At 45.7% G+C, this 12,500-nt stretch overlaps 1 protein-coding gene across 1 annotated transcript in view; it reads right to left on the bottom strand.

The window, feature by feature from the left end:
• The window catches only part of LOC139370163 (lysyl oxidase homolog 4-like), a 50,880-nt gene that overhangs the window by 18,056 nt on the left and 20,324 nt on the right, over positions 1–12,500 (bottom strand). Inside the window, exons 5-7 of the mRNA XM_071109486.1 lie at positions 1,884–1,922; positions 1,258–1,471; positions 341–521 (exon numbers count right to left, since the gene is read on the bottom strand). Coding sequence (XP_070965587.1) covers positions 341–521; positions 1,258–1,471; positions 1,884–1,922 — 434 coding nt within the window. The remainder of the gene's footprint in view (positions 1–340; positions 522–1,257; positions 1,472–1,883; positions 1,923–12,500) is intronic.

The following is a 12,500-nucleotide window of genomic DNA, read 5'->3' as shown; positions in this document are numbered from 1 at the left end:
CGTTAAGTCTGGCCAAAGGACAGCGTTTAGCCTCAAGGAGAGTTGGTGACCTGAACTGCTCTCTGGGTAGAATGATAAGACAATGCTAAAATGTGTCCTAAATGGCACCCTAGGTCCTGTTTCCTACATAGTGCACTGCACTTCTTCCCTATCCGGCCCTGATCAGAGGCACCAGTATACTGTAGTGAACAGAGACCAGGAAGTCCTATTCCCACTGAATGTGCTGTATATTGACGTTTTCACACTTTTCCTCTTTGAAAATATAGAATCCATTGTCCTTTCCTGTCCTGACCATGTGACCATGTGACCATGTGTGTGTGACACCCCTTACAACCCTTACCCTGTCCCAGCTGGGCCTTGTTGAGGGCCTCCTTGGCCGATCCGAACCCCAGCTCCCTGCAGACCACGCTGGCTGCCTTCAGGTCCCACAGGTGGTCCGACACGGTCCCCCACTTCCCCTCTCTCAGCACCTCCACCCTGCCCTCCCCCAGCCTGGGGCCTGCTTTCAGACGCACCCCCAGCTAGAGGAGGAGAGAGGGGAGGGGGAAGGGGAGAGGAGTGAGAGAGGGGTAGGAGGCGGGAGAGAAGGGTGAGGTAAAAGTGTGAGTCATAAGAATTGCCCAAGGGATGATTTGTCAATAATAGCTGTGCAGGTGAAGATAAGAGAGGTTTTCATTCAGAGGAAAGCCTGAACGCTGAGTCCTTTATTATTTCTAATAAACGTGAGAGACCCTCTCCTCCCTGTCCCCCCTCTCCTCCCTGTCCTCCTTCTCCTCCCTGTCCTCCATCTCCTCCCTGTCCCCCCTCTCCTCCCTGTCCCCCCTCTCCTCCCTGTCCTCCTTCTCCTCCCTGTCCTCCCTCTCCTCCCTGTCCCCCCTCTCCTCCCTGTCCCCCCTCTCCTCCCTGTCCCCCCTCTCCTCCCTGTCCTCCCTCTCCTCCATGTCCCCCCTCTCCTCCCTGTCCCCCCTCTCCTCCCTGTCCCCCCTCTCCTCCCTGTCACCCCTTTCCTCCCTGTCCCCCCTCTCCTCCCTCCCCCCTCTCTTCCCTGCCCCCCCTCTCCTCCCTGTCCCCCCTCTCCTCCCTGTCCCCCCTCTTCTCCCTGTCCCCCCTGTCCTCCCTGTCCCCCCTCTCCTCCCAGTCCTCTCCTCCCTCTCCTCCCTGTCCCCCCTCTCCTCCCTGTCCCCCCTCTCCTTCTCCTCTTTCTCTCCCTTTCTCTCTTCTCTCTCGCCCACACTCCCTCCGTCTCTCCCTCCTTACCTGGACGTCGGGGGGAGCGGGCGGTCTCCCCGAGGAGAGGCGTGTGAACTGGTGTCCAGGTACACAGCGCACCACGGCGTACATGCCTCCCTGACAGGTGACCTGGTTCCTGGGGAGGGAGAGCTGGGAGTGGCACTGGGAGAGGACAGGCTCCGTACCCAAACACTTGACCTGCTCTACCCAGTAACCCTTCTTACTGGACAGACCTGCTAGTCTGGAGGGGAGTGGGGGAGGAGGGAGAGAGAAGGGGAGGGGGAGAGGGGGAGGGGAGGGGAAGGGAGAGTAGGAGAGGGGAAGAAGGGAGAGAGAAGGGGAGGGGAGAGGAGGAGAGGGGGAGGAGGGAGAGAGAAGGGGAGGGGGAGAGGGGGAGGGGAAGGGAAGGGAGAGGAGTGGAGAGGAGGAGAGGGGAGAGAGGGGGAGAGGGGGAGAGGAGGGGAGAGGAGGAGAGGGGAAGAAGGGAGAGAGGAGGACAGGGGAGAGAGGGCGGAGGGGAGGGGAGGGAGAGGAGGGGGGAGGAGGAGAGGGGAAGAAGGGAGAGAAATATGAATCATCACCACCACCATGACAAATGAAAGACGGGCAGAGAACAAACAATAAAAATAAAAAACAAACAAGCAGACATGTACCTGGTAGAGGGATCTGCCAACTTGGCGTCCCATAGTTTCCTGAAAGAAACAGAAGAGTATTACTACCAGTCCTCCTCTACAGACAGAATACTGGTTAATACCTCTACCAGTCCTCCTCTACAGACAGAATACTGGTTAATACCTCTACCAGCCCTCTACAGAGAGAATACTGGTTAATACCTCTACCAGTCCTCCTCTACAGACAGAATACTGGTTAATACCTCTACCAGCCCTCCTCTACAGACAGAATACTGGTTAATACCTCTACCAGCCCTCCTCTATAGACAGAATACTGGTTAATACCTCTACCAGCCCTCCTCTATAGACAGAATACTGGTTAATACCTCTACCAGTCCTCCTCTACAGACAGAATACTGGTTAATACCTCTACCAGTCCTCTATAGACAGAATACTGGTTAATACCTCTACCAGTCCTCCTCTATAGACAGAATACTGGTTAATACCTCTACCAGTCCTCCTCTACAGACAGAATACTGGTTAATACCTCTACCAGTCCTCCTCTACAGACAGAATACTGGTTAATACCTCTACCAGCCCTCTATAGACAGAATACTGGTTAAAACCTCTACCAGTCCTCCTCTACAGACAGAATACTGGTTAATACCTCTACCAGCCCTCCTCTACAGACAGAATACTGGTTAATACCTCTACCAGTCCTCCTCTACAGACAGAATACTGGTTAATACCTCTACCAGTCCTCTATAGACAGAATACTGGTTAATACCTCTACCAGTCCTCCTCTATAGACAGAATACTGGTTAATACCTCTACCAGTCCTCTATAGACAGAATACTGGTTAATACCTCTACCAGCCCTCCTCTACAGACAGAATACTGGTTAATACCTCTACCAGCCCTCCTCTATAGACAGAATACTGGTTAATACCTCTACCAGCCCTCCTCTACAGACAGAATACTGGTTAATACCTCTACCAGTCCTCCTCTATAGACAGAATACTGGTTAATACCTCTACCAGTCCTCCTCTACAGAGAGAATACTGGTTAATACCTCTACCAGTCCTCCTCTACAGACAGAATACTGGTTAATACCTCTACCAGCCCTCCTCTACAGACAGAATACTGGTTAATACCTCTACCAGCCCTCCTCTATAGACAGAATACTGGTTAATACCTCTACCAGTCCTCTATAGACAGAATACTGGTTAATACCTCTACCAGTCCTCTATAGACAGAATACTGGTTAATACCTCTACCAGTCCTCCTCTACAGACAGAATACTGGTTAATACCTCTACCAGTCCTCCTCTATAGACAGAATACTGGTTAATACCTCTACCAGTCCTCCTCTACAGACAGAATACTGGTTAATACCTCTACCAGTCCTCCTCTATAGACAGAATACTGGTTAATACCTCTACCAGTCCTCCTCTACAGACAGAATACTGGTTAATACCTCTACCAGCCCTCTATAGACAGAATACTGGTTAATACCTCTACCAGCCCTCCTCTATAGACAGAATACTGGTTAATACCTCTACCAGTCCTCCTCTACAGACAGAATACTGGTTAATACCTCTACCAGTCCTCTATAGACAGAATACTGGTTAATACCTCTACCAGCCCTCCTCTACAGACAGAATACTGGTTAATACCTCTACCAGTCCTCCTCTATAGACAGAATACTGGTTAATACCTCTACCAGCCCTCCTCTATAGACAGAATACTGGTTAATACCTCTACCAGTCCTCTATAGACAGAATACTGGTTAATACCTCTACCAGTCCTCTATAGACAGAATACTGGTTAATACCTCTACCAGCCCTCCTCTACAGACAGAATACTGGTTAATACCTCTACCAGCCCTCTACAGACAGAATACTGGTTAATACCTCTACCAGTCCTCCTCTATAGACAGAATACTGGTTAATACCTCTACCAGTCCTCCTCTACAGACAGAATACTGGTTAATACCTCTACCAGCCCTCTACAGACAGAATACTGGTTAATACCTCGACCAGCCCTCTACAGACAGAATACTGGTTAATACCTCGACCAGCCCTCCTCTATAGACAGAATACTGGTTAATACCTCTACCAGCCCTCCTCTATAGACAGAATACTGGTTAATACCTCTACCAGTCCTCTATAGACAGAATACTGGTTAATACCTCTACCAGTCCTCCTCTATAGACAGAATACTGGTTAATACCTCTACCAGTCCTCTATAGACAGAATACTGGTTAAAACCTCTACCAGCCCTCCTCTACAGACAGAATACTGGTTAATACCTCTACCAGCCCTCCTCTACAGACAGAATACTGGTTAATACATCTACCAGTCCTCCTCTACAGACAGAATACTGGTTAATACCTCTACCAGCCCTCTACAGACAGAATACTGGTTAATACCTCGACCAGCCCTCTACAGACAGAATACTGGTTAATACCTCGACCAGCCCTCCTCTATAGACAGAATACTGGTTAATACCTCTACCAGCCCTCTATAGACAGAATACTGGTTAATACCTCTACCAGTCCTCCTCTACAGACAGAATACTGGTTAATGCCTCTACCAGCCCTCCTCTACAGACAGAATACTGGTTAATACCTCTACCAGCCCTCCTCTATAGACATAATACTGGTTAATACCTCTACCAGTCCTCCTCTATAGACAGAATACTGGTTAATACCTCTACCAGTCCTCCTCTACAGACAGAATACTGGTTAATACCTCTACCAGTCCTCTATAGACAGAATACTGGTTAATACCTCTACCAGTCCTCCTCTACAGACAGAATACTGGTTAATACCTCTACCAGTCCTCCTCTATAGACAGAATACTGGTTAATACCTCTACCAGCCCTCCTCTACAGACAGAATACTGGTCAATACCTCTACCAGTCCTCTACAGACAGAATACTGGTTAATACCTCTACCAGTCCTCCTCTACAGACAGAATACTGGTTAATACCTCTACCAGTCCTCCTCTACAGACAGAATACTGGTTAATACCTCTACCAGCCCTCCTCTACAGACAGAATACTGGTTAATACCTCTACCAGCCCTCCTCTATAGACAGAATACTGGTTAATACCTCTACCAGCCCTCCTCTATAGACAGAATACTGGTTAATACCTCTACCAGTCCTCCTCTATAGACAGAATACTGGTTAATACCTCTACCAGTCCTCCTCTATAGACAGAATACTGGTTAATACCTCTACCAGCCCTCCTCTACAGACAGAATACTGGTTAATACCTCTACCAGTCCTCCTCTACAGACAGAATACTGGTTAATACCTCTACCAGCCCTCCGCTACAGACAGAATACTGGTTAATACCTCTACCAGCCCTCCTCTATAGACATAATACTGGTTAATACCTCTACCAGTCCTCCTCTATAGACAGAATACTGGTTAATACCTCTACCAGCCCTCCTCTATAGACAGAATACTGGTTAATACCTCTACCAGTCCTCCTCTACAGACAGAATACTGGTTAATACCTCTACCAGCCCTCTATAGACAGAATACTGGTTAATACCTCTACCAGCCCTCCTCTATAGACAGAATACTGGTTAATACCTCTACCAGTCCTCCTCTATAGACAGAATACTGGTTAATACCTCTACCAGTCCTCCTCTATAGACAGAATACTGGTTAATACCTCTACCAGCCCTCCTCTACAGACAGAATACTGGTTAATACCTCTACCAGTCCTCCTCTACAGACAGAATACTGGTTAATACCTCTACCAGCCCTCCTCTACAGACAGAATACTGGTTAATACCTCTACCAGCCCTCCTCTATAGACATAATACTGGTTAATACCTCTACCAGTCCTCCTCTATAGACAGAATACTGGTTAATACCTCTACCAGCCCTCCTCTATAGACAGAATACTGGTTAATACCTCTACCAGTCCTCCTCTACAGACAGAATACTGGTTAATACCTCTACCAGTCCTCCTCTATAGACAGAATACTGGTTAATATCTCTACCAGCCCTCCTCTATAGACAGAATACTGGTTAAAACCTCTACCAGCCCTCCTCTACAGACAGAATACTGGTTAATACCTCTACCAGCCCTCCTCTACAGACAGAATACTGGTTAATACATCTACCAGTCCTCCTCTACAGACAGAATACTGGTTAATACCTCTACCAGCCCTCTACAGACAGAATACTGGTTAATACCTCGACCAGCCCTCTACAGACAGAATACTGGTTAATACCTCGACCAGCCCTCCTCTATAGACAGAATACTGGTTAATACCTCTACCAGCCCTCTATAGACAGAATACTGGTTAATACCTCTACCAGTCCTCCTCTACAGACAGAATACTGGTTAATGCCTCTACCAGCCCTCCTCTACAGACAGAATACTGGTTAATACCTCTACCAGCCCTCCTCTATAGACATAATACTGGTTAATACCTCTACCAGTCCTCCTCTATAGACAGAATACTGGTTAATACCTCTACCAGTCCTCCTCTACAGACAGAATACTGGTTAATACCTCTACCAGTCCTCTATAGACAGAATACTGGTTAATACCTCTACCAGTCCTCCTCTACAGACAGAATACTGGTTAATACCTCTACCAGTCCTCCTCTATAGACAGAATACTGGTTAATACCTCTACCAGCCCTCCTCTACAGACAGAATACTGGTCAATACCTCTACCAGTCCTCTACAGACAGAATACTGGTTAATACCTCTACCAGTCCTCCTCTACAGACAGAATACTGGTTAATACCTCTACCAGTCCTCCTCTACAGACAGAATACTGGTTAATACCTCTACCAGCCCTCCTCTACAGACAGAATACTGGTTAATACCTCTACCAGCCCTCCTCTATAGACAGAATACTGGTTAATACCTCTACCAGCCCTCCTCTATAGACAGAATACTGGTTAATACCTCTACCAGTCCTCCTCTATAGACAGAATACTGGTTAATACCTCTACCAGTCCTCCTCTATAGACAGAATACTGGTTAATACCTCTACCAGCCCTCCTCTACAGACAGAATACTGGTTAATACCTCTACCAGTCCTCCTCTACAGACAGAATACTGGTTAATACCTCTACCAGCCCTCCGCTACAGACAGAATACTGGTTAATACCTCTACCAGCCCTCCTCTATAGACATAATACTGGTTAATACCTCTACCAGTCCTCCTCTATAGACAGAATACTGGTTAATACCTCTACCAGCCCTCCTCTATAGACAGAATACTGGTTAATACCTCTACCAGTCCTCCTCTACAGACAGAATACTGGTTAATACCTCTACCAGCCCTCTATAGACAGAATACTGGTTAATACCTCTACCAGCCCTCCTCTATAGACAGAATACTGGTTAATACCTCTACCAGTCCTCCTCTATAGACAGAATACTGGTTAATACCTCTACCAGTCCTCCTCTATAGACAGAATACTGGTTAATACCTCTACCAGCCCTCCTCTACAGACAGAATACTGGTTAATACCTCTACCAGTCCTCCTCTACAGACAGAATACTGGTTAATACCTCTACCAGCCCTCCTCTACAGACAGAATACTGGTTAATACCTCTACCAGCCCTCCTCTATAGACATAATACTGGTTAATACCTCTACCAGTCCTCCTCTATAGACAGAATACTGGTTAATACCTCTACCAGCCCTCCTCTATAGACAGAATACTGGTTAATACCTCTACCAGTCCTCCTCTACAGACAGAATACTGGTTAATACCTCTACCAGTCCTCCTCTATAGACAGAATACTGGTTAATATCTCTACCAGCCCTCCTCTATAGACAGAATACTGGTTAATACCTCTACCAGCCCTACTCTATAGAAAGAATACTGGTTAATACCTCTACCAGCCCTCCTCTACAGACAGAATACTGGTTAATACCTCTACCAGTCCTCCTCTACAGACAGAATACTGGTTAATACCTCTACCAGTCCTCTATAGACAGAATACTGGTTAATACCTCTACCAGTCCTCTATAGACAGAATACTGGTTAATACCTCTACCAGTCCTCTATAGACAGAATACTGGTTAATACCTCTAACAGCCCTCTATAGACAGAATACTGGTTAATACCTCTACCAGTCCTCCTCTATAGACATAATACTGGTTAATACCTCTACCAGTCCTCTATAGACAGAATACTGGTTAATACCTCTACCAGTCCTCCTCTACAGACAGAATACTGGTTAATACCTCTACCAGCCCTCCTCTATAGACAGAATACTGGTTAATACCTCTACCAGTCCTCCTCTATAGACAGAATACTGGTTAATACCTCTACCAGTCCTCCTCTACAGACAGAATACTGGTTAATACCTCTACCAGCCCTCTATAGACAGAATACTGGTTAATACCTCTACCAGCCCTCCTCTATAGACAGAATACTGGTTAATACCTCTACCAGTCCTCCTCTATAGACAGAATACTGGTTAATACCTCTACCAGTCCTCCTCTATAGACAGAATACTGGTTAATACCTCTACCAGCCCTCCTCTACAGACATAATACTGGTTAATACCTCTACCAGTCCTCCTCTACAGACAGAATACTGGTTAATACCTCTACCAGCCCTCCTCTACAGACAGAATACTGGTTAATACCTCTACCAGCCCTCCTCTATAGACATAATACTGGTTAATACCTCTACCAGTCCTCCTCTATAGACAGAATACTGGTTAATACCTCAACCAGCCCTCCTCTATAGACAGAATACTGGTTAATACCTCTACCAGTCCTCCTCTACAGACAGAATACTGGTTAATACCTCTACCAGCCCTCTATAGACAGAATACTGGTTAATACCTCTACCAGCCCTCCTCTATAGACAGAATACTGGTTAATACCTCTACCAGTCCTCCTCTATAGACAGAATACTGGTTAATACCTCTACCAGTCCTCCTCTATAGACAGAATACTGGTTAATACCTCTACCAGCCCTCCTCTACAGACAGAATACTGGTTAATACCTCTACCAGCCCTCTATAGACAGAATACTGGTTAATACCTCTACCAGTCCTCCTCTACAGACAGAATACTGGTTAATACCTCTACCAGCCCTCCTCTACAGACAGAATACTGGTTAATACCTCTACCAGCCCTCCTCTATAGACATAATACTGGTTAATACCTCTACCAGTCCTCCTCTATAGACAGAATACTGGTTAATACCTCTACCAGCCCTCCTCTATAGACAGAATACTGGTTAATACCTCTACCAGTCCTCCTCTACAGACAGAATACTGGTTAATACCTCTACCAGTCCTCCTCTATAGACAGAATACTGGTTAATACCTCTACCAGCCCTCTATAGACAGAATACTGGTTAAAACCTCTACCAGTCCTCCTCTATAGACAGAATACTGGTTAATACCTCTACCAGCCCTCTATAGACAGAATACTGGTTAATACCTCTACCAGCCCTCCTCTATAGACAGAATACTGGTTAATACCTCTACCAGCCCTCTATAGACAGAATACTGGTTAATACCTCTACCAGTCCTCCTCTATAGACAGAATACTGGTTAATACCTCTACCAGTCCTCCTCTACAGACAGAATACTGGTTAATACCTCTACCAGCCCTCCTCTACAGACAGAATACTGGTTAATACCTCTACCAGTCCTCCTCTACAGACAGAATACTGGTTAATACCTCTACCAGTCCTCCTCTACAGACAGAATACTGGTTAATACCTCTACCAGCCCTCCTCTACAGACAGAATACTGGTTAATACCTCTACCAGTCCTCCTCTACAGACAGAATACTGGTTAATACCTCTACCAGTCCTCCTCTATAGACAGAATACTGGTTAATACCTCTACCAGCCCTCCTCTACAGACAGAATACTGGTTAATACCTCTACCAGTCCTCCTCTATAGACAGAATACTGGTTAATACCTCTACCAGTCCTCCTCTATAGACAGAATACTGGTTAATACCTCTACCAGTCCTCCTCTATAGACAGAATACTGGTTAATACCTCTACCAGTCCTCCTCTACAGACAGAATACTGGTTAATACCTCCACCAGTCCTCCTCTATAGACAGAATACTGGTTAATACCTCTACCAGCCCTCCTCTACAGACAGAATACTGGTTAATACCTCTACCAGCCCTCTATAGACAGAATACTGGTTAATACCTCTACCAGCCCTCCTCTACAGACAGAATACTGGTTAATACCTCTACCAGTCCTCCTCTATAGACAGAATACTGGTTAATACCTCTACCAGTCCTCCTCTACAGACAGAATACTGGTTAATACCTCTACCAGCCCTCTATAGACAGAATACTGGTTAATACCTCTACCAGTCCTCCTCTACAGACAGAATACTGGTTAATACCTCTACCAGTCCTCCTCTATAGACAGAATACTGGTTAATACCTCTACCAGTCCTCCTCTATAGACAGAATACTGGTTAATACCTCTACCAGCCCTCCTCTACAGACAGAATACTAGTTAATACCTCTACCAGTCCTCCTCTATAGACAGAATACTGGTTAATACCTCTACCAGCCCTCCTCTACAGACAGAATACTGGTTAATACCTCTACCAGTCCTCCTCTATAGACAGAATACTGGTTAATACCTCTACCAGCCCTCTATAGACAGAATACTGGTTAATACCTCTACCAGCCCTCCTCTACAGACAGAATACTGGTTAATACCTCTACCAGTCCTCCTCTATAGACAGAATACTGGTTAATACCTCTACCAGCCCTCCTCTACAGACAGAATACTGGTTAATACCTCTACCAGTCCTCCTCTACAGACAGAATACTGGTTAATACCTCTACCAGCCCTCCTCTACAGACAGAATACTGGTTAATACCTCTACCAGTCCTCCTCTACAGACAGAATACTGGTTAATACCTCTACCAGTCCTCCTCTACAGACAGAATACTGGTTAATACCTCTACCAGCCCTCCTCTACAGACAGAATACTGGTTAATACCTCTACCAGTCCTCCTCTACAGACAGAATACTGGTTAATACCTCTACCAGTCCTCCTTTATAGACAGAATACTGGTTAATACCTCTACCAGCCCTCCTCTACAGACAGAATACTGGTTAATACCTCTACCAGTCCTCCTCTATAGACAGAATACTGGTTAATACCTCTACCAGTCCTCCTCTATAGACAGAATACTGGTTAATACCTCTACCAGTCCTCCTCTATAGACAGAATACTGGTTAATACCTCTACCAGTCCTCCTCTACAGACAGAATACTGGTTAATACCTCCACCAGTCCTCCTCTATAGACAGAATACTGGTTAATACCTCTACCAGCCCTCCTCTACAGACAGAATACTGGTTAATACCTCTACCAGCCCTCTATAGACAGAATACTGGTTAATACCTCTACCAGTCCTCCTCTACAGACAGAATACTGGTTAATACCTCTACCAGTCCTCCTCTATAGACAGAATACTGGTTAATACCTCTACCAGTCCTCCTCTATAGACAGAATACTGGTTAATACCTCTACCAGCCCTCCTCTACAGACAGAATACTAGTTAATACCTCTACCAGTCCTCCTCTATAGACAGAATACTGGTTAATACCTCTACCAGCCCTCCTCTACAGACAGAATACTGGTTAATACCTCTACCAGTCCTCCTCTATAGACAGAATACTGGTTAATACCTCTACCAGCCCTCTATAGACAGAATACTGGTTAATACCTCTACCAGCCCTCCTCTACAGACAGAATACTGGTTAATACCTCTACCAGTCCTCCTCTATAGACAGAATACTGGTTAATACCTCTACCAGCCCTCCTCTACAGACAGAATACTGGTTAATACCTCTACCAGTCCTCCTCTATAGACAGAATACTGGTTAATACCTCTACCAGTCCTCCTCTACAGACAGAATACTGGTTAATACCTCTACCAGCCCTCCTCTATAGACAGAATACTGGTTAATACCTCTACCAGCCCTCTATAGACAGAATACTGGTTAATACCTCTACCAGTCCTCCTCTATAGACAGAATACTGGTTAATACCTCTACCAGTCCTCTATAGACAGAATACTGGTTAATACCTCTACCAGCCCTCCTCTACAGACAGAATACTGGTTAATACCTCTACCAGTCCTCTATAGACAGAATACTGGTTAATACCTCTACCAGCCCTCCTCTACAGACAGAATACTGGTTAATACCTCTACCAGCCCTCCTCTATAGACAGAATACTGGTTAATACCTCTACCAGTCCTCCTCTACAGACAGAATACTGGTTAATACCTCTACCAGCCCTCCTCTATAGACAGAATACTGGTTAATACCTCTACCAGCCCTCTATAGACAGAATACTGGTTAATACCTCTACCAGCCCTCTATAGACAGAATACTGGTTAATACCTCTACCAGTCCTCCTCTACAGACAGAATACTGGTTAATACCTCTACCAGTCCTCTACAGACAGAATACTGGTTAATACCTCTACCAGTCCTCTATAGACAGAATACTGGTTAATACCTCTACCAGTCCTCCTCTACAGACAGAATACTGGTTAATACCTCTATCAGTCCTCCTCTACAGACAGAATACTGGTTAATACCTCTACCAGTCCTCCTCTACAGACAGAATACTGGTTAATACCTCTACCAG

This window comes from Oncorhynchus clarkii, chromosome 17, assembly GCF_045791955.1.
Source record: "Oncorhynchus clarkii lewisi isolate Uvic-CL-2024 chromosome 17, UVic_Ocla_1.0, whole genome shotgun sequence".
In the NCBI taxonomy this organism is placed as follows: Eukaryota; Metazoa; Chordata; class Actinopteri; order Salmoniformes; family Salmonidae; genus Oncorhynchus; species Oncorhynchus clarkii.
The sequence above is the reverse complement of the archived record's forward strand: the minus strand, read 5'-3'. Positions and strand labels throughout refer to the sequence as shown.